The 23,726-nt window shown below is 39.2% G+C and overlaps 1 protein-coding gene across 3 annotated transcripts in view; it reads right to left on the bottom strand.

Moving 5' to 3' along the window:
- Nucleotides 1-23,726, bottom strand: part of GABRA2 (gamma-aminobutyric acid type A receptor subunit alpha2) — a 140,289-nt gene that overhangs the window by 67,168 nt on the left and 49,395 nt on the right. For all 3 annotated transcript variants that reach the window (XM_043438453.1, XM_043438451.1, XM_043438452.1), the window contains one exon: nucleotides 18,296-18,363. In XM_043438453.1, the coding sequence (XP_043294388.1) occupies nucleotides 18,296-18,363 (68 nt within the window). The remainder of the gene's footprint in view (nucleotides 1-18,295; nucleotides 18,364-23,726) is intronic.

Genomic DNA, 23,726 nt, shown 5'->3' with positions numbered 1-23,726 from the left:
TGGTAGAAAATATCATCACCTAATCTACCCTCACTGTGATTCAGTCACTCTTTAAAGTTTAATTTATAGAAATATAGCTCAATTTAAAAAAAACTAGATTAGATGAGTTTTTAACATTTATTTATTTTAATTGGAGGATAATTACTTTACAATATTTGATGGCCCCTGCCATACATCAACATGATTTGACCATAGGTGTACATGTGACCCTATAAGTTTTTGCTATCTGGTATGTTTTTATGTAAATGTTTCTTTGCAAATGTGGTATTGCCAAATCCATGTCTGATGTGAGCACACTGGACATTTACTTGCTCAGTAAATGAATATACTTTACAACTTTTTATAAAACTTCAAATTTTCTATTTCTACAGAACTATGGGATGTTTATCTGTTTCAGAAATTCTTGCTAATAGTAGCAAGCCTTTCCTATAGACCCCTCACATGGAGACACTCAAGGTTTCCAAACAGTACATTTCAGGTGAGCTCCTTACTTTTACCCTTGCATTTTGCATTGGAGTGTAGCCCTTTAGCAATGTTGTGATAGTTTCAGGTGAGCAGCAAAGAGACTCAGCCATAAATATTTTAAAACTATTTTTAGGAACACTGCTTTTGAGCCTTCAAAGCATCCCAAGTGTACTCTGCCATCCTAGGCAGACTGATTGTGCATTTTTCTCCTCCCCACAACCAGGCACATTCATATTACACTCGAGGCAATTTTCCTAACCTTGCCATGCCTCGGATAAAGCAAGTGCTCTACCTGCCTGGGTCAAGAACTCAACTCTCAACCACACTCCCAGTCCCCGGAACACCTGGAAGAAACACAGTCTGTTTATCTTTACTACGTCGTAAGGCTTTCCATTACTACAGCATCATGTACTGCAGTTATACCTTTGTTGTTCTTCTTTGTTTAGAATCCTTATCTAAATATAAGAAGTAAGTGAAGTTTTGCTAGTAAGTAGCGCACATTATGTCCCTGGTACTCACCCTGCCCACCGCCACCAAAGGCAGAGTCCTGTGGGCAAGTCATCCCACGGGGAGAGACGAAACTACAGCAGGGAACGGTCAGGGGGCGCTGGGCTCGTCTACATTCAGTGGGCTGTGATTTGCACTCAAGTAACATTTCAAGTTATAATATCTAGTTTTGATTAAACTAACTCTAGTGAAAATAAACTGACTTAAAAAATCACTGCTAAGTAATACCGTGGATTAAAGAAAACACTAATAAATACACAACCCGAGTGGACAACAAGAAAAGAGGATATCACTTCTATGACTAATATGAGTTCTTCATTCGTCACATAAAAATGATGAACTAATCAACTCTACAGAGAAATATGCAAAAGCAAATTTATAATTTTCAGTAAAGATAATTAAAATATGAGTTTAAATCCATTGTATTTAATGATGAGCTTCATCTGAAGCACATATTGTACAATGAAATACTGGTCAATGATAGTATAAGGACATTGCAAATACTAAGTTGTTTTGAAAACCAAACATCCAGAAAATGAAGATGTATATCCAGAATTGGTGGATGGGTTTTATAAAAATTGGCATGATGGTTTAGTAATCAGTAACCAATAATACACTTCTTAAACTTGAATTTATGTCTCTTTCTGCACCTATACCAGTTATTGAGACAAGTATTAAAATGATATGAATTTGGAATCAGATCTTGATTGCTATATTATAAACTATTTAAGCAAGATATATAAAAATAAAGCACATTTAAACATAGTAATTGTTAAAATACTCTCAGGAATAAAAATATTAAGTAGAGTAAAAATAAATCTATCTTAATAATTACATAATGATTATCTCTGAAAATAATATGCATTTAAAATTAATATTCCAATTTCTTGTTTTGTGCTTCTCAGAATACTTCAATGTATTAGTACAAAAACATATAGATATGTAAACAAATAAGTACCATTGATTCACTAATTTTTGTGGTTTTGATTTCAAGATTAAAATAGTGGGAAAGGAGACATTTCAATTGAATAATATGTACCGCATATCCACTAAGCTACAACAGGATTTCCGAACAAATTATTTGCATATGTAATTTGATATATATATAGATCAAGTTAAATCACATATAACTCACATTCTCAGTATTTGAAAAGAATGTTCTTGAAAGGTTTCTTAAAATAAACCTTGTTTGTCATGAATATATACTAATAAAATAATTATTGGATTTGTGTGTTACAAGAAAATTGCTAGAGAAGTACAAACAGTACAGCTTCTTCAGACAAACAAGACTTGGTCCCTTGAACCGAGGTTCTACAGAAATAAATAACACCAAGGTCAACCACAAAACTGTTCAGAGAAAACACAACAACTAAGGAACAAATTTAGAAAGAAACACAAAAGTTTCACAAGGACACGTCAGCACGCAGCCATCCTCTGCTGGTGTACAGGACACATGGGGCTAAGGGAGACGAAAAGTCAAAGAATCCGCACACTTGAGGATTTGAGAAATTCTTTAAGGGAAATTTAATCAAACATCTCTGTTTTATAGATGGATTTATAAACAAACTTAGTGACTGCCCTGTTTCCAAGCTTGTAAGGGACAGAACTCAGACAAGGATGCGTTTTCCAGCCCAATGTCTTTACTGCCACTAAGTATTATTTCCATCAAATGTATTGCAAATAAGGATATCGCTCTCTATTGCACAGTTAATTGGATAAATATGATTTCAAGGGCACATTAACTTAGTGAAGACAGCATATTTCTTACTGCTTGGCTACATTAATTATAAGCCAGTGCTTGTAGCCAATTTCTGAAGAGTTTTATCTACACACGAAAACATGACCAAATCTCAGGACTGCTCTTGGAGTGATTTCTCATTTCCTTTGATTTACTGAGTGTGTTTTAAAGTCCCAAAATTTATTTCATTATACACTTTTGCTATTAAAGGACAGTCTCCTCTAGGTTTCAGTCTGTGTTTGTTTTATCGTGAAGAAAAACACGGCTTATGAGACAGGTATACAGCAATTAAAGAAATAACACCCTGAGACTATATAAGAATGGTAAGTTCCAACACTTTCAGTTGGTACTCACAGGGGTGGGAATTAAGACTCTAGCCTCGTATTAGCCCTGCAAAAATTGCAAAACGTAAGAAGCTTAAGAATAGATCAGCAGTGTCAATAAACCCAATTAGTACCCATCATAAAACCTTATTATGCAAAGAAGCTCACACAAACAGACTGCAGACCACCACAGCTACTGCATTTTTGGACTATTGCATGGGCAAGATGTCTGGGCTTTCTCTTTGGAACTGCATGCCTGGCAAGTTTACAAATTAGAAACTGTTACTAAAGATTCAGATTCTAACAGTAAATGATTTAAAATATCTAATCAAAGTACTTAATGATTAATAGTTAAAATATGTCAATTGCAACTCATTTTGACACAATGTATTGTTTAAAATTCATTACAGTCTTATTAAACATACAGCAATAGTTCCATTTCACAGGTAGGGAATATTTCAGAAGTCATATTCATTAAAAAAAGAGAAAGAAATCCAACATTTGAGCTCAAACCTTATGTTTCCTGACACTACGTTCTTTTTGTTGTACCATACATAAAAACAATCCTTGGAGGTGGGACAGAAATTTCCTTCTTTATAGACTAAAGAATAGACTCCAGTCCTGTGTCATGGAAAGTTACAGGAAGAATTTAGTTGCAGGTTGAGAATCAGAGTTTTGAAATTGTCAAAGTCTTCTTTCCATATTTAAAACTGACTCAAACACAAGATGGAAAAATAACAACAATAATAAGTTGAGTGACAGGAAATAGATGTTAAGTGCACGGCCTCATAAGTCAAGTGGACCAGAGCACTTGACCTTGAGCAGGTTACTTAATCTCTCTTTATTTCAGCTGACTTCATCTGTAAAACAGTGGCAATTACACAACTTATTTCTTATAAGGATGAAGTGGGATAATACATGTAAAGTTCTTAGAAATAGTTTGGATTTCACAGAAGGTAGCCTGCTATAGCCTGGTATAAATCACCTTCGCAGGAGCCTTCTTCCCCAACTCCCCGAAAAGTGTGGCCTGAGAAGAGAAGGACGCCCATCAGTAAAAGGTCACAATATACAGGGCCAGAGGCAGAGGCTACGCAGAACGCCACAAGAGAACTATAAAATAGACCACTGTGCTTTCGGTGTTTGGGATAGTACAGAGGTCACTGGAAGGAAATCACACGCATGCCCCGTGAGGCCCTGCGTTTATCTAACAGCCATACAAGCGTCACAGATTGCCAAGAGAACCACCTACAGAGCAAGCTGAGTAAGAAGGCGCGTCCTAACCTCCCAGTCTGTCCCGCCCTCTGCTCCCCATCCTTGCGCCCACATGTCTGGTCTCTATGTCCGTGTCTCCATTCCTGCCTTGGAAGCAGCTCCATCAGTACCATTTTTCTAGACTCCACATAAAAGTGTTAATATATGATGTTTGTTTTTCTCTTTCTGACTTACTTCACTCTATATGACCGAATCTAGGTCCATCCACATCTCAGCAAATGTCCCTATTTCATTCCTTTTAGTGGTGGGATGGCGAAGGTGGGAGGGACATCCAAGAAGCAGGGGATGTATCCATGCACATGGCTGATTCACTTCAGAGAACAGCAGAAACTAGCACAACTTGGAGCAATTATGCTCTGATAAAAAATAAACACACCTGAAAAATGTCTACCAACAAAAAAGATATTTCCTTCCTTTTTATAATCTCCCTTTTCATTGCCTCAACTCTAGAAAGACCCAGAAAGAGGAGAGAACAGTCGATCACAGCCCACCAGCCACTTTGCAACCCTTACCTGTGACTATGGCTGACAAGAGGAGAGAAGCTCTAAATGGCACAAAATATTGATATTTAAACTGGACTGGACTGAGCTCTTTGATATTTGAAAGCGAACAGAAGCTATAAGGGGCACCCATGATATTACACGATATGGGGAAAGAAGATCCATAGAATGAAGTGCTGTTAAGTTTACTTTTGAATTTCTAAAACCCTTGTGATGAAGTCCAAAGGCTTTCTTAGAGCCTCCAGAGCCCTGCAGTGACCTCTCCCTCCCTCACCTCCCCAGTCTCATGCCTAGAAATTCTTCATACACTCTGCCGATGGCAGTACTGGTTCTGCAGGGCCTCACATGTCATGCTTCACCTCACTACCCAAACTCATGGAATTCCCCTGCAGTCTCCTCCCTGTCAACCCCATCAACATCTGGCAATGTTCACTCCACACTGAGAACAAGGACAATGACCGCCTTCTTCAATGCATCACCAGTATCTAACTGCCCAGAACATAGGAGGTAAACACTAGTTAGTCCATGAACAAACAAATGAGAGGAATCACTGGAAATTAAGTGTAATAACAAGGATTCTGGGCCATAACAGTTCAAATGGTACACAAGGAGAAAGGCATCGGCAGGGGCCGATGATAGCGCAATCCCCTAATCCTTACATTCACAAGTGTGCAGTGCGAATGTGTATGTGTATGTATGCCTAAGTGACTGTATTAAACTAATCACAGCAAGCTCTTTTTCTATATAATATGTATGTATTAAAGTATACTGCTTTATTCTAAAGGAGATCAGTCCTTGGTGTTCATTGGAAGGACTGATGCTGAGACTGAAACTCTAGTACTTTGGCCACCTCATGCGAAAGTTGACTCATTGGAAAAGACCCTGATGCTGGGAGGGATTGGGGGCAGGAGGAGAAGGGGACGACAGAGGATGAGATGGCTGGATGGCATCACCAACTCGTTGGACATGAGTTTGAGTAAACTCTGGGAGTTGGTGATGGACAGGGAGGCCTGTGTGCTGCGATTCATGGGGTCGCAAAGAGTCGGACACGACTGAGCGACTGAACTGAACTGAACTGAAAATATACTAACACATATTGAAAAAGCCATGAGATAATAAAATCTGTGGTAACAGAAATCTACTATGTTTCAAGTTTGATTTGGAGACGCTTTTATGGAGTTTGGGGGCAGCTGGCTATAAGGCCCTTCATGATTTGGTTCTAAGTTGTTTTCTAGTCTCCTCTCCCCCAAATCCCGAAGAGCATTCTAGGCTGCAGTCACACTGAACTTCTTAAAGTTTACTAAATTCATCAAGCTCTTTCACTCTGTGCTAAAACACTCATCCCGTTAGGTAGCTGGCCAAACTTTGTCATCCTCTGCTATCTTTTTTTCCCTAGAAATCCTCTCAGATATAGACATCCTCTACCCATATGCTCACTACCACCATATCAATCCATAAATACTTCAACAAAAACATGACCACACTGTTTTAAGATTGATGATTTTCTCCCCCCACGACACTGTGAACTTAAGTATTCGGCTCCCGACACTGACAGATACAGAGAGTGCACTCAGCAATCTGGCTGAGAAGACCAAACACAACTCATGCCTTCTAGTAGCTCAGGCTGCAATAAAGAAAAAAGACATACAGAGTTTTATAATCCAGCATGCAAGTTCATCAAAGGGAGTCAAAGTCATGTTGTGGAGCATGGGGATCAGAAGGATTGACTCTGCTTGGAGTAAACCTAGAAAAACATCAGGGAGGATGAAATTTGAGCTTGGCTTTGAATAAATGAAAGCTCTCCAGTTGGCAAAGCAGGAGGGAAGGCATAACAAGAAGAGGGAAAAACATTTGCAAGGCCACAGAGTTGTTAAAGATAATGGCAGGTTCTGAGAACAATGAGAAGTTCAATGCAACTTAAAAAAAAAAAAAAGCCCGTCTGACAGTCATAATGCCTTACAGCTATTGCCCTCTGCCTTCCCTCCTCGCCTCAACCAAGCGGCTTAAAAATGTTGCCTCCACTCTTTCTCCATTTCCTCACCTCCCACATGCTTCAACCCACTGCAATCTGGTTGCCTTTACCATGATCAACAAATATCTCTTTGTTCTTAATCTAATGGCACAGCTAAATCCTTTCCTTGGCTTTACCGTAATTTATGACACTGTTGTTTTCTCCCTACTTCTGTAATGAATGCTCTCTTGCACTGGCATTAAAACCACATTCCCCTGGTGCTGTAGATAATCCTCGGGAAAGTGCCCACGGTACCGCAGACCACCTGTGTTTGACAGTCATCTCCCCGTAACGGTTTCTCCTGGAGAATGTAGGGGCATACGCTAGTGAGGGTGTCTATTATTCCTCACGGCATATAAACTCTGCAGAGTTCTCCCTAAAGGACAGGCCCCGCCCTTGTAACCTTGGGAAAGAACACGCAACCGCTCCGAGTTTTATTTTAAAAATCACTTCATGTTCAGAAGCCACAGTCGTTTGTTATTTAGCTTACACAAAAGCGCAGGGGAGTGGAAAGGAGCGCTCTCCCAGAGGCCGTCATGGGAACTATGACTGCATGTGCGCAGTTCCCACAACCCTTCTGGCTGCAGAAAAGTAATGGCTGGAGTCACGCCACCTCTATCTGCATTCTTTTCTGTAACTATCACCTCACTCCCTAAATGAGGCTTCACTAAGGGCAAAACCTACGGCTCATCCCATTCCCAAAGGAGCCATGCCTCCTTCAGGACTCAGAGTCCGACCTGGACAGAGGGCTGTAACCGGTACAGACACCTGACCACTGGACATCACTGCATCTGGGCAGGAAGGGAAGGCAGTGCCCCCCAAGGCTGATGACCAAGGATGGAACACAGTCTGGTTGAGAGCAGGGAACGCTCCTCCATTCTGACAGACATCACGGCTGCTCCTTCTCAGGTTCCTCCACAGTCTCTTTAATCCTCCTCTATCCCAGAGTTTCTGTAAAAGCATGATTACCATATCACTCTAATCTCTTTCCTTGTACAAGTTCATGTATGCCCACGGTTTCGGCTTTCAGATGACTCCCGAGCCATCTGCACTCTAAGCCTTTCTCTTGAGCTCGATCTACGCCTGCTACCTAGACATTTCCAAGTAAATCTCTTACAAAGACCCCAACCCAATATGTCCAAAACATATTCATCCCTCAGACACAAAAACAAAAGCAAACAAACTTTTCTTCCAATGTTCCATATCCCAATGAATGGTACCTTCATCCATCCAATGCTCCCAAACCTCCATCCTATATTTCTCCTTCAACTCCTACCTCCAATAGGTCACCAAAGCTTGTCAATTCTATCACATCTCTTAAATCTTTTCAGTTTTGTTTTTTTTTAAATCTTCAATCTTTCTACTTGACCCAGGCTTCAATCATTTCTTGCCTGGCATACAGAAGCTTTCAAAAAAAATTTTTTTCCTTTTCTCACCCTCTAATATAAATTACTAGATTGCAGAAAATCTGACTCTTCACATGTCCTCTATACTACCCCACCCTCAAACACAGAAACAAAAGCAAACAAAACTTCTCTTCCTATGTTCCATATTCCAATGAATAGTACCATCATCCATTCAATGCCCCCAAGCCTTCAACCCTATGATGCTTTTTGGCTTCCCTCAGCATAGAGTTGAATACCTCAACCTGTTAAAAGGCATACTGTCATGCCCTACAACAAGCAATTATGATTCCACAGATCTTAGAACAAGCCTAGGATATAACTTTTAAAATAAATACTTCAACTGATCCCAACACACTTCTATGAATCTCATTATGGGGAAAATTATTAAAAACTCCAGCTAGGAGGGTGCTGAAAAACACAGGCTGAATGTTCCCTAAATCTAATTCTTATGCTTCCAAAATATCAATAACTTTACAGTAGTTAAATTCTATATTCTGGCTTTAAAATGAGTACATATTATTAAATTACCTTTGATATATAGTAGTTGCCACATATTTAGCAGTTTTCCATATTTAGACACATTTCCAAATGTCAATTTCTGATAAGTATTAACACCTTAAACTCAGTATCAATTTTCGACCAAATATCAAGATGTAATAATTCTCTAACCTCCCTATGATGTTAACACAGTTCAGTTCACTTTAGTCACTCAGTCATGCCCAACTCTTTGTGACCCCATGGCCACCCTGTCCATCACCAACTCCCGAAGTTTACTCACACTCATGTCCATTGAGTCAGTGATGCCATCCAACCATCTCATTCTCTGTCGTCCCCTTCTTCTCCTGCCTTCAATCTTTCCCAACATCAGGGTTTTGTCAAATGAGTCAGTTCTTCACATCAGGTGGCCAAAGTATTGGAGTTTCAGCTTCAACATCAGTCCTTCCAATGAAGATTCAGGACTGATTTCCTTTAGGACAGACTGGTTGGATCTCCTTGCAGTCCAAGGAACTCTCAAGAGTCTTCTCCAACACCACAGTTCAAAAGCATCAATTCTTCAGCGCTCAGCTTTCTTTATAGTCCAACTACCACATCCATACGTGACAAGTGCAAAAACCGTAGCCTTGACTAGATGGACCTATGTTGGCAAAGTAATGTCTCTCTTTCTTAATGTGCTGTCTAGGTTGGTCATAACTTTTCTTCCAAAGAGCAAGGGTCTCTTAATTTCATGGCTGCAGTAACCATCTGCAGTGATTTTGGAGCCCCAAAAAGTAGTTTGTCACTGTTTTCATTGTTTCCCCATCTATTTGCCATGAAGTGATGGGACCAGATGCCATGATCTTAGTTTTCTGAATGCTGAGCTTTAAGCCAACTTTTTCACTCTCCCCTTTCCCTTTCATCAAGAGGCTCTTTAGTTTTTCTTCACTTTCTGCCATAAGAGTGGTGTCATCTGCATATCTGTGGTTACTGATATTTCTCCTGGCAATCTTTTTTTTTTTTTTATTAGTTGGAGGCTAATTACTTCACAACATTTCAGTGGGTTTTGTCATACATTGATATGAATCAGCCATAGAGTTACACGTTTTCCCCATCCCGATCCCCCCTCCCACCTCCCTCTCCACCCGATTCCTCTGGGTCTTCCCAGTGCACCAGGCCCGAGCACTTGTCTCATGCATCCCACCTGGGCTGGTGACTCCTGGCAATCTTGATTGCAGCTTGTGCTTCATCCAGTCCAGCATTTCTCAAGATATATTCTGCGTATAAGTTAAATAAGCAGGGTGACAATATACAGCCTTGACATACTCCTTTCCTATTTGGAACCAGTCTCTTTTTCCATGTCCGGTTCTAACTGTTGCTTCCTGATCTGCATACAGATTTCTCAAGAGGCAGGTCAGGTGGTCTGGTATTCCTATCTCTTAACAAATTTTCCAGTTTGTTATGATCCACAGTCAAAGGCTTTGGCACAGTCAATAAAACAGAAGTAGATGGTTTTCTGGAACTCTTGCTTTTTCAGTGATCCAATGGATGTTGGCAATTTGATTTCTGGTTTCTCTGCCTTCTCTAAATCCAGCTTGAACATCTAGTAAACTCTAGATCAGGAATCTGGATATGACTTCAGCGTGCCCATTGTTTAAGATCTAACCCTAACACTTCTCAGAGCAAGAGACGACCACCCGGGCTGAGGTTCTCAGTCCAGGCTTCAGTGCAACAGCTGGTGGCTGCACCACTGTGTCTGAAGAATACGCTCACATAGCAAACACGTTCACTGGAATGGGAAAAGACCTCCTATGCAGACCAAATAAAGAGGGAAAAGACACACACTGAGGAGTTATAAACTGCTTAAATGTGCAACTAGATACTACCTACTCTATCAATTAGCTACTAGTACATTCCCAAGTTTACCTTCTTACTCATAAATTTCTTAAAAGTTGAATTTTTGTAAAAAATCAACTTAATTGCAAACACTGTAATTAGAATCTTTAATTATAATTTAGGTCTGCAACTTTCTTTGGGCAATTATGCTAGTTAATGATTCTGAGAATAGCAGTGTGTATGTCTGTGTCTGTGCTTGCTCCTTTGGGTCTTAATTCTTTTTGCTAGGCTGCTTTTTTCCTCTCAGGCTAATGTCACAACAAATCTGATCACTGACCTGCACACGCAGACTTAAGAGTTTAGGTTCTGCTACTGAGTATGCACACTGCATAGAAATAAGAGTATCAGCTAAGTCTCCCAAAGTGAAATTCAATTTATTCTTTACTGTTTACCTATTAACAAACTGCTTCTGTAAGATACAAATTAGATACCTTCATATCCAGTTTTATGTATGGGCAGTAATAACATGAGTATCCTGCCCCTCTGTATCATAATAAATTTCTTTATGTTTAGAGAAGCACACATAAGTTTCATTTCCTGACCTGGCCATCCATGCTAACATGAATTCAAACTTTTCCTCATTATTTTCCTTGCTTTCCTATAAAAGTAATATCGATTGAAAATCATGCCATGTGAGCAACATGAAGGCCAAATCATTTCTATTTCACATGTGTTGAAATTAAGCTCTGCCTTCTCTAATAGATTTACAATATGAGGAAGTATGTGTGCTGTGCTACACATGTATATAGATTAAGCAACTTTCATGGTCTTCTCTAGATATGGACAAATATCAAACAGTAGCTGTTCAGTGATCAAACTATCTCTGGACTCTCCCTCAAAATCCTCTTCATATCACACACCATGATACACACCTATTATTAGTGAATGACCCTTCAGCTCCAATTCATCCTCTTTTCCCTTTCTTTGAGACATGGGAGAAGCGCCCTGTACACTCTGCTCCCTCATCAGCTCATGTAATGCCAGGCCTTGTCATTAGAGGATACGGCCACGTTTTTAGCAAAGAAAGGGGGCTTTCTTTCCTGGCTCTCTTCCTGGTTTAGCTGCATTGCTATCCTTCGGTTCCGCTGCAAAGGACCGCCATGCTGTGAGCTTTCAGCCAGTAGGCATGACATTCCTCTGACCAGCTTCAGCATGTCCCTTCATGTGTTTCTTCACTGGCTGTTTCGTCACCAGTGGCAGATGTATCCTCCTCAAGCCACAAAGTCCTCTCCGGTGAGCTCTAAATCTTGGCCTTGGGGGAAAGGACTCCCTTCTAAGTCCTGAGTTCCGTCCTTGTTCGTGATGCTTACCCCAGAAGCAGATGCTGCACTTTCTGCATGTGCTAAATCTACATTGCTTAGAGTCTCCTTTTACATTTTTATTTAGCCATCTTGCCTGAATTAACAATTCATTTTATTAAATTTTCTCTGTTCTAATTACTGTTATGGATTCTTTCCTCTAACTGGACACTGATGATGTATGTGCCCAGTTGATGGTGCCCAGTTGATGGTCTTGCAATTAATTAGGCTGCCCTCAAGCCAACTATTGGTAGGAATGAGTAAGCAAGGTACATAAAGATGGAAATCAAGTAGAAAATTGGACACGGCCAAAGAGAATTCTATAGGATGATGTTAGGCTGGGTGATTTGAGGACAATATATGCTAGGAAAAAACATCTAGGACCTTGAGCAGCTCAAGAGGGTGCAGAGATGTTAAATATATATTTCATTTTAGGGTAATTTACATTGTATACAAGTGCATGTACTCACATACCTACACACATAATCCAAAATACATAAAGAAAACAAAGCAATACATGATTTTTTAAAAATTTAAATGTTGCCAAATACAGTTTTACTCAAATCAATTCAACCTATAGAGTTTGCACTAAATGAGTGCATTTTCACATTTAATGTAATGTGTGGCAGTATCCCCCCAAATATGGGAGCTTATCTTGAGTCTGTTAATATTTTTTTTTTAATTCTTGGGCTAAAGTCACTAAAATGACCAATGTTCTAAACTCAGTTCAGATATGAGCCCGTTTAAATTTGGTCTGTTGCTAATGACAATGCATTTAACATCAGCTACCAGCTTTTATTTTTATTTTTTTGCATATATCTTATTAATATTTATTTCATTTTTAAGAATCACAGCAGCAGACAGACAGGACCACAAACACACAGCTGCTAGATGCATGCCCACTTTATCGTGACAGCTTCGCTCAGACACAGTTGTGTCCCAGTTCTGGGCACACTGTCCTTGACCTTAAGTGTTCAGCTTCACACGTCAACATTCCCTGCCCTGGGTTTCAACTTGACATCAGTGGATTCCTTCTGCAAATCTTTGATTCATGTAGGACGATTAAAACGCTTTTTCCCATTTTCTTATTTGCCTTTTCCCAGGATTTAGGATTTGTAAAAAGATATAAATTTACCATGAAATGCTTGGAAGGAATTCCTATATGGAAACACTAAATGATGACAGTTTCTGTTTTTCAAAAAAGATTCAGCTTTACTGAAGTGTAACTGACAAAAAACACATAAGATTTTTGAAGGAGTCATAGTGGTAGTTTGATATACATAGTAAAACGACTCCCCCTGTCTAGTTAGGAAACACATCCATCGCCTCACATTTATTTATTTATTTGTTTTTGGCGAGAGCATTTAAGCTCCACTCTTCTGGTGTCATTCTGCTGCTAACTCTTATCTAGACTGTTTGCAGCTCCATCAACTGCAGTAAACCAGGCTTCCCTGTTCTTCACCATATTCCAGAGTTCGCTCAAACTCATTTCCATTGAGTCAGTGATGCCATCCAACCATCTCATCTTCTGTCACCGTCTTATCCTCTTACCCTCAATCTTTCCCAGCATCAGAATCTTTCCCAACGAGTCGGCTCTTTGCATCAGGTGGCCAAAGCACTGGAGCTTCAGCTTCAGCACCAATCTACTCTTTCGGTGAATTTCAATTATTCAATGCAGTGTTATCAACTGTAGTCATCATGTTTTACATTGGAGCCTCAGACTTTATTTGTCTTGTAGCTGAAAGTTTATGCCTCTTCACCAACCTCTCTTTATTTTCCACACTGACAGCCATTTATCTATTCCCCGTGGTATGACCTTTTTTATGCCACATGAATATGATACAAGGCAATATTTGTCTTTCTCTGCCTGGTTTATTCACGTAATGCCTTCAAGGTCCATCCATGTTGTCAAAAATGCCAAGAATTTTTCTCCCAGTGTGATATATGTACATATATTAATATATGTATCACATCACATTTCCCTATCTTGGCTATTGGGAAAATGGTGAATAAAAACAGAAGTGCAGGGAATTTCTCGGTGATCCAGTGGTTAGGACTCAGTGCTTTTACTGCCAGGGTCTGGGTTCAATCCCTGGTCAGGGAGCTAAACATCCCCCACACTACACAGGGTGGCCAAAAACAAAACAAAACAAAAAAAACAAAACAGAAAAGCTAGTGTAGATTTCTCTTGGGGACCTGTTTTCATTTTGGATGTACACCAGACATGGATTACTGAAGATACAGGAGTTCCATTTTTAATTCTTTGAGGAACACCCATACTGTTTTCTATAGCAGTTATACCAACTTATAGTTTCAATAATGGTGCACAAAAGTTCTCTTTTCTCCATCTCATTAGCAACATGTATCTCTTGCCTTTAAAAAAAACTGAGGTATAGTTGATGTATATGTTTCATCCATACAACATAATGACTCACAACTTTGAAGTTTATACTCCATTTTAAGTCATCATAAAACACTGCCAATATTCCCTGTGATATGCTACGCAACATATCCTGAGAGCTTAACGACTTTGCAAACTGTAGTTTGCATTTCTTAATCGTGTGCCCCTACCTTGCCCCTCCTCCTCTCCCTCTCTCCACTGGCTACCACTAGTCTGTTCTCTATATCTGAGTCTGTTTCTTTTTTGTTATATTCACTAGTTTATTTCATGTTACAGATTTCACATGTAAGTGGGTAAGTGATATCACGCTGTATATCTCTCATCTTTTTGATGACAGTCATCCTAACACGTGTGAGGTGATACCTCACTCTGGTTCTGACTTACCTTTCCTTGATGATTATTGATGGTGAGCATATTTTCATGTACCTGTTAGTCATTGGCGCGTCTTCTTTGAATAAATGTCTATTCAGTTTTTCTCCCTTATATAAATTAGATTATGGTTTTTGCTTTGTTTTACTTTTTTACTATTTAGTTGTGGCAGTTCTTTATATATTTGGGATGCTAACCCTTTATCAGATATATAATTTGCAAATATTTTCTTCCATTCTGCACAGTACCTTTTCAGCTTATTGATCTTTTTTGCTGTGTAGAAGGTTTTGGCTTGATACAGTCAGTCCTACTTGTTTATTTCTGCTTTTGTGTCAGGTTTAAAAAAATCATCACCAAGACCAATGTCAAAGGGCTTATCTCTCATATTTTCTTCTATGAGTTTTATGATTTCAGGTATTATTATAGTCAAGTCTTTAGTCCACTTTGAGTTGCAGCTACCAGCTTTCTAAATGTTTCAGTAATCCCAAAGAATGGTCAGAACAAAAGGAGGAGAATTAGCTTAATCCATTATCACTACTGGAAAAGAGTCACTTCATACATTTTGCCAAAAATACATGACTGTCTAAAACCCTCAAATAGCAAACATTATGTGTCTAGGAAAAGTATATATTTTGATATATATTTTTTTGAGATAAAATAATTCACTTTGCAAAGTGAACAAAAACTTTTAACACAGTACTGTTAGCACCAAGATTCACTACACAAAATCTGCAACATTGAAAACTTTGATATCTGGGGGCCCTATACCATCTGCCTTTCTGTTTTGGCTGGTAATAAATCACCAAAGTAACCATATAAGAACCATAATGTATATAATATCCTGCTATTCTTTCAACTGTGCTTGGCACAATTCTGATTCTCTACACTTGGCTCCACATAGAGGTCAGGTGTTCATTCTCACTGTGTCTCTAATACGTGGGAGCATTTACCAAGACAAGCTGCACAGAAATATTAGCTTTATTGCCAACTAATGTAGAAGTTGAAGTTGGGGGGAAAGCACTTAAGGTTTCACATATTAATTTGAAAGAACTTCAAAGATCTACAGTGTTTGGTATCAGTCACCTCCCCAAAACTGATAGCTCGGTTGGTAAAGAATCTGCCTGCAGTGCAGGAGACCCTGGTTCGATTCCTGGGTCAGGAAGATCGGCTGGAGAAGGGACAGGCTACCCACTCCAGTATTCTTGGGCTTCCCTTGTGGCTCAGCTGGTAAAGAATCTGCCTGCAATGCAGAGACCTGGGTTCGCTCTCTGGGTTGGGAAGATCCCCTGGAAAAGGGAATGGCTACCTACTCCAGCATTGTGGCCTGGAGAATTCCATGGACTGTATAGTCCATGGGGTCACAAAGAGTCGGACACGACTGAGCGGCTTTCACTTTCACCCCTCCTGTACTTGACATCTTCAGCCTCCAAGTTCATCGAGTTCTCTGGCTGTGAGGTCAGAGCAGTGGCTCTGGGTGGAAGAAAAACATATTTTTGTGATAAAATTGGCATAACTAACTCCTACAGGACAGGTAGGCATGCCCCAATAAACTGTGTAATTATAGGAATGTAAACTGATGCAGTCACTACAGAAAACAGTATGGAGGTTCCTCAGGAAACTAAAAAGAGTTGCCATGTGATTCAGCCATCCCGCTCATGGAAATATATCTGGAAAAAAGCAAATACTCTAATTTTAAAAGATACATGCACCCCAATGTTCATATCAGCACTATTTAGAATAAGCAAGACTTGGAAACAACCCACGTGTCTGTCAGTAGAACACTGGCTTAAGAAGATGTGACGTACACACACACACACACTGGGATAGTACTCAGCCACAACAAAATGAAATACCACCATTTACATCAACAGGGATGGACCTAGAGAATTTTATATTTAAGTATAAAGTGAACTAAACCAGACAGAAAGACAAATACTGTATCATATCACTTATATGTGGAATCTAAGCAATAATACAAATGAATGTATATATAAAACAGAAACAGATTCACAGACATAGAAAACAAACAAGGTTACCAAAGGGAAGGTGGGGGAAGGATAACTTAGGAATATACGATTAACAGAGGTGGGGGAAGGATAAATGAGGAATATATGATTAACAGATAAAAACTACTGTACATGCCATAGATAAGCAATGAGGATTTACTGTATAGCTCAGGGAACTGTATTCAATATCTTATAATAACCTATAATGGAAAATAATCTGAAAACAAAGTAACTGAATCATTAGGCTATATACCTGAAACTAACACAATATTGTAAATCAACTATAGTATAGTTCAAAAAAAACTGGCCAATCTTGTTTATGAGCATCTGCAAGAAAGGAAAACCTTTAGTTTTAAACCCATGTTTATCCATATGGAAAACATCCATGCTTGTCATCCTTCCCCATGGGGTATCAGATGAAAGGAAGAAACTTGGGAGGACGACATGATGGAGGATGGCCAGGCAAAGCCTGGGACAAGGGCATCTCCTCTAATTCTCATTCTCTGACAGCAAGAAAGGTGAATGAAAAATAATTTATACAAAAGTTTTCTACAGTACAGCATGACAGGGAGCAGTAGAAGGTGCTTCAGGCAGACATAAAATGCTTATGCTTAACCAAGAATTTAGTGATGATTGGTCTAGTGCACTGATTTCTAACCCAACCGACCAATCTCCCTCTTCTACTGATCTCACTTTAAAGAAAAATAAAGACCAATTCCACAGAATTCAAGTGTTAAGATTCTAGTTTTCTTAGACTGATTTATATGTACCTATTATAAATGAGGAGTGTTTGTTGCTGTTCAGATGCTAAGTCGTGTCTGACTTTTTGCAACCCCATGGACTGCAGCACACCAGGCCTCCCTGTCCTTCACTATCTTCCAGAGTTTGTTCAGATTTATGTCCATGGAGTTGGTGGTGCTATCTAACCACCTCATCCCCTGCCACCTGTATTGTATTTATTGCTATGACCAGTATGACTAGAAATCCACCTTATTCAATGCCAGCAGAAGGTTTCCATTTGTAACACTGATCATGACCACAACCTGTAAGAAGCAGTTATCTATGAAACTGTACAGACGTATGGAAGTCAAGTAGGGGCTTTAATCTTAGGAAATGCTTCTCAGTAATATCATTACTTTATTTAAACAACTGTTTGCCACACTGTAGCTGGGTAGAAAGCTTTGAAAATAACATAAAATATAAAGAGTTAATCTGACCACTTAAGTTAGAATGGTGCACCATTCTACAAGCAGATTAACAGCCTCAACTCTCTCTGTATTTGGGCAGACTAAACAGGCATGGGCTTCCCTGGTGGCTCAGACGGTAAAGAATCCGCCTGCAATGTGGGAGACCTGGGTTTGATCCCTCAGTTGGGAAGACCCCCTGGAGGAGTGCATGGCAACCCACTTTAGTATTCTTGCCTGAAGAATCCCCATGGACAGAGGAGCCTGGCAGGTTACAGTCCATGGGGTTGCAAAGAGTCAGACATGACTGAGCGACGAAGCACAGCAAACAGGCAAAACAGGCATGAGACAGATACGTAATCTACAACACTAAAAATACGTGCTTATTTTGAAATATCTCCCACACTTCCCATTATACGAAGGAAAAATATTATGAAAAACTTACCATGTCTGTATCTGAGACAGGGCCAAAACTGGTCACATAGATGTTAGTGAAGACTTCGGTAATACTGTCTGGTGTGAGAAAAAGAGATTGAATATACATATTATATTATGAGAACCAGAGGCGACAGAAAGGGTCAAGATCATGGCAAGGTGAGAAAGTTTTGTGATAATTGGGAATATTCTGTTTGCTTTCTTTTCAACGTTCACAATCAACAAATATAGCTATATGGCTTAATTATTCCCTAGGGTCTTACAGTCCTAAATGCTAAATGCCCAGAAAATGTAAGACATTCTTTTTGGAAACTATACCTGACTAGAGCTTTTTGTTTTGAACTCAGAATGGTTTCTCAGAAACTATCTTAAATGTACCAGTATAGAAAATAAAATAAACTTACTATCCTTACTGTATGATATAGTCCTAAAATTGATGATTAAACCAAATATTTCAGATAGTATTTCATGATGGTAGAGATTTCGTTTGTAGACTGTAAACTACTATATCTTCTCAATAATGCACAAACACACTGCTAATCACTATAAATAAACATAATTCATATTAATATAAAAAGGTTTATCATTCAGTGACACAAAAAAGCAAATAACATTCATTAATCACAAGGATTATGTCCAAAAAAGATTGTTTTTAAATGTATTTAAGAATGCCTGAACTGCTAAAATTAAATTAAATTAGATTTGGAAGTTATGTAACTTATAAAGTAGAGCATAATTAACTGGATTGCTCTGCTAAACAGATGATTTAGATTTTTGATTTTTAAATAAGCCAAATGGCGATGGGGGAAAGCTCAAAGTGAAAAATTAAAAATGAAGCCCTTTCAATATTCTTATAAGAAAAAAATAACATCATTAATTTCTACCATCATGAACTTAATGCCTCAATTGCTAAGTGATAACCGTGTAATTCTGCACAAACAATATCAGGAAATATGTTAACATTATACTGGACATTAATTCACAACCATAAGACAGCAAACTAAGTTTAGGATATAGTATCTACTAAAGCAAAAGTGAAAGAATTTTAAAGTAACAGAGAAGACTGAATACTTATCCTTCAAAGGTCTGAAAATATAATAAACTGCATGACAAATCTGTGAAATAGAGTCTCTGCTATCATCCCAATACACTTACACCTGACGTATGGACAGTTAAGGAAATGTGCCCCAAGACCCACACTCCGCAGAGTAGACAGAGCCAGGTTTTAGGACCCACGCAATCTGGCTCTTGAGCACGCATGGTAAACAAAGTATTGGATTCAGTCAAGAATTAATCTAAACCTGTTTTCTTATTAATGACATATTCTACTCTCCGCAATACTCTGTGTCAAAGCATAGCATGGTGTTCCAAATAAATATATTCTTTCAACTTTGTTATTTTATATACTATTTTATTCCAAAAAAATGGTACTCATGAAATTTTGTTTTGAAACTCATCTATAAAGTTAATTCTCAGCTGCAACCTGCCCCCAAATATCTGTAGAGGGTCTGCTCCATAGCTATATGTTGGTGCAGTCACACAGGTCTCTGTGCTCAGAAGAGTCCTGTGCATGGTCTAATGTTCTCCTTCCACTTCCCTGAAATTCTTTATTATTTTCTGAATAAAGCACCCTACATTTTCATCCTGGACTGGGTCTCACAACTTATATAGCTGGCCCTGGGTCTGACTTATACATGTTTTTTCCTCTTACTCATGCCAAATCAATCATACTCTCACATTTACTCAAACAACTGAATAAAATTGTAGTCATTATAGATATTGACTTATTAAAATGTTCCAGAAGAGAGAAATTAAATGTTAAGGTAGACTTCACCCAAATATAGGCAAATGGAAGTATTCTCCTCAGTCTGGAGTTGTTAAGTTAGAAAAGAGTGATGATAAAAATACATGAAAATATTCATGCTAAGAATATGAAAGAATACCCACTCACACACCACATGACAAGTAAAAAGTAGGTAGAATATGGTCATCCTAATGAATGCAATGAGGTGCCAACTAAGAATCTAAAGAGAAAAAAAAATGATTACCCTCAAAGCTCTAAGCAGTAAGAGAAACAGCTCAAGACACAGAACACAGATATGCAAAGTTACCCTAAAGGAAATGATTTCAAAGTTCGCTGACTTCATAAACACAGTTAAAGAACACATGCATTGCAAAGGATATTCTCCTGTTATGCATGTTCGAAAAAAGTAGAGGAAAATAAAGTGTCCCGGAAACTAGAGGTGAGTCTTCAAAGGCAACTTACACCCCTGTGAAGAAATGAGTTATGCAGTCACTGCTGCTAAGAAATCCAGTAATCTGAGGTATGGAATAGTAACTGAAGTTACAGACCTGGGAGCCATCAGTAAAATAAAAAATGTGTGCAGTGGCCAGCTTGGAGAGAGGGAAGGTCTAGAAGAGGAAAAGGCTGCAGTGATTTTATACAATCTTTGAGAAGCTTGATTGTGAAGGAGAAGGGGACTCTAGCAACAGGGGAAGGTGGGGGAGTGGAGAGACTGTTTTTTGCTTACTGGTTTAAGGTAGAAGATAGTTAAGCATCTGCCAATGCAGACAGAAGGGACTCCGGGAGCAGCTGAATTTTTAGGAGACAAGATCAAAAAAAAGAGAAATATCCCTGAGTAAGCATGTAAAGCATTCATTAAAAAGGCTCACAATATATACACGGAGGGAAGGAGGAGGGACTATCCTTGATTATGTCAAGTGAGAAGAGTGTTGAAATAAAAGGAAGTAGGTTTTCAGGTCTAGTGGCAGGAAAGCTCCTGGAGATGAGAGAAATTCTGAGTTACGTGCAAAATACCTGTTCCATCACTTTTACTAAAATAAATGGTGATTCCAAGTCAAAAGTTTGATAGTTTAAATAATTCTGTTAACAACATTTACAATAGTAAACATCCGCAGAAGACCAACGGGGCATGTGCTGCAGCCCTTTGTCCGTATCCCGCAGACAACCATGACTCCTCACCGTGCTGGGATGCTCTGCTGCAAGCTCCTGGGAGGCTCTGCTTGGGGGCTTTTCCTGGCTGCACGGGGCGAAAAGGAATCGCAGAGGAGTCTGTGCTCCTGGGAACAGCCATCAACCAATGACTGATGAGTTGGAGGAAATATAACTCAACTTTATCCCCCTCTCAGTGGACACAACTCTTGGGCGTGCGCTACACCATTTCCCAGGTGACCTCCATGGGATGAAACTCCACCTGTGCTCAGCCGTAACCTGATGACGATGGTACCCTGCGTTGGCTGTCCTCCCTGTATCATTGTGTCCTTCCCCAGCTAGTGTCTGTAGATACCACTTCCCAAATGATTGTGCATAAAATATCATTCACTTACTCTAAGGAGAAAGAATTATAATAATTAAAGACTTGGGAAAGATATTAGTTGTACTAAAAGATATTAATTAATTGGAGCTAATCATCCAAACAAGCAGCTCTACTGTCTTCATCCCTGTAATTTTGATATTAACGGTAATGTTAAGTAGTATGTGAGCTCACAATACGAAGAGTAAAATCAAACTGCAGATGACATCTCTTCAGAAAGATCAGGATGCTAATAATTGTGTTCACCGTGTAGCACAAGTAGACTGTCACACACATATTTTAGGACAAGTTAGTCATTGCTCTGTTTTGCTTTACTCTCAGCAACAACAAAGACATTGTGCTTCCTGGGATTATTCCCAAAACACCTACACGTGCCATTTGTCATCAGTCAAGTTTGTTCAAGTCAACGAACACTTTCTAAGTTATTTTTGTTTACATGGCACTTAGTGTTCCTATTAAAAGTTGGAAACTTTGAATCTGATAATATTGTTACCATTCTACCACAAAGGAATTGTTCCTCTTTACCCAAAATCTTCCTCCCAGTAGATGCTCAACACATGCTAGATAAATATAGTGCCCATAAAATCAGAAAGAGTTAAAAAAAAATCAGAAAGAGTTAAGAAGAATAATAAAATCAGTATGAACTGTGTTTTCATACAATCACTTTTCACGGTAGTTCTATGTTTGGGTCTTTGATTCCTTATGATGATTTGGAAACATAAACCTATATTGAATACATGAAATTTCCTCTCAGTATGAGATTCCTGATGCTTTTAAATTTTCGAATTTTTATATATTCTGTTTGTTCTTCTAGTTTCATTTATCTACTTTTATTTTTCCTCCTAATGAAAACGCATTGATTTAAAAAGTATAGCCCATCTGGGGATCCCAAAGAAGAATCAAAGGCTTCCCTGGTGGCTCAGATGGTAAAGAATCTGCCTGCAATATGGGAAACCTGGGTTCAATGCCCGTATCAGGAAGATCCCCTAGAGAAGGGTATGGCTACCCACTCCAGTATTCTCACCAAGGACAAAGAAGCCTGGAGGGCTACAGTCCATGGGACTGCAAAGAGTCAGACATGACTGAGCGTCTAGCACACTTAACAAGATCAAGTTGCCTGTATGTTTATGGACAGGATACAAGGTCTTCAAAGGATAAACTAAACATACCCCATCATGACAATCACTGATTATGGGTTTCAAATCAACCTGATTCTGATATCACTGGAGAATTTATCTATCCTCAACAGGATCTGGGACTGTTCTGGTCCTTAGAACCATTGGCAGGTATAAGATTTGTCTCTCTCTCTTTGAAATGTCTTCCTCCGATATGTAATGATTCAGCTTACTCTGGTGAGGAAGCCGGAGACATTCTTCTCTCCCCAAAGCACTAGCAAGGGAAGTCAAACAGAAAAAGGAAGAGGAGAATGAATGCACACTGATTCTCATGGGTTTAGTGGGACCATTTGGTTCAGTTAACAAACAGCTTCTCAGGGCTTACTAAGTACAGTCCAGAGACATTCCCTGCCTGACAGACAAGGGAGAGAATGTTTCCAAAGGGAGGCTGTTAGTGGTACCAGGAGCAACTTATGTTCCTCGAGGTAACGTCTCATCAAGTCATGGCTCCATGCTCAGTTTGGGACTCTGACAAGGGGAAAAATGAAGAATTCTTGAAGTTCTCACTTCTGCTATTACACGTTAGATTCTCCTGTGAGGAGATCCTAGTGCCCCATCCCATACCAAGTTGCTAAGAATGGCATCCAGAGCACATCAGATGCCCTAGAACCTGAGAGGTCAAAGTGCAGCCTGGGCACAGGTCGTTAGAGGTCCGGTGTCCCTGGGTTAGTTAGAAACATGGAGATTATTAATCACCAGCTCAAAATCCTAAATTTTTCTCTAAGTACTAGTAGAAACCAGCTTACCAACTAAGTTATGAGAATTTATAAACTATGCTGATATAAATTTACATTTTGCTCCCCCCAATACATATTAAAAAATAAACATTCTCATGTGCAATATATAATGGGAACTCCCCAGTGACTCAGCAATGGATTCTTTAGAATCCACCTGCATTGCAGGAGCTTCAGAAAATGAAAGTTCGATCCCT

The sequence above is a fragment of the Cervus canadensis genome, chromosome 19 (assembly GCF_019320065.1).
Source record: "Cervus canadensis isolate Bull #8, Minnesota chromosome 19, ASM1932006v1, whole genome shotgun sequence".
Classification (NCBI taxonomy): domain Eukaryota; kingdom Metazoa; phylum Chordata; class Mammalia; order Artiodactyla; family Cervidae; genus Cervus; species Cervus canadensis.
This window is presented reverse-complemented; position numbering and strand designations above follow the sequence as displayed.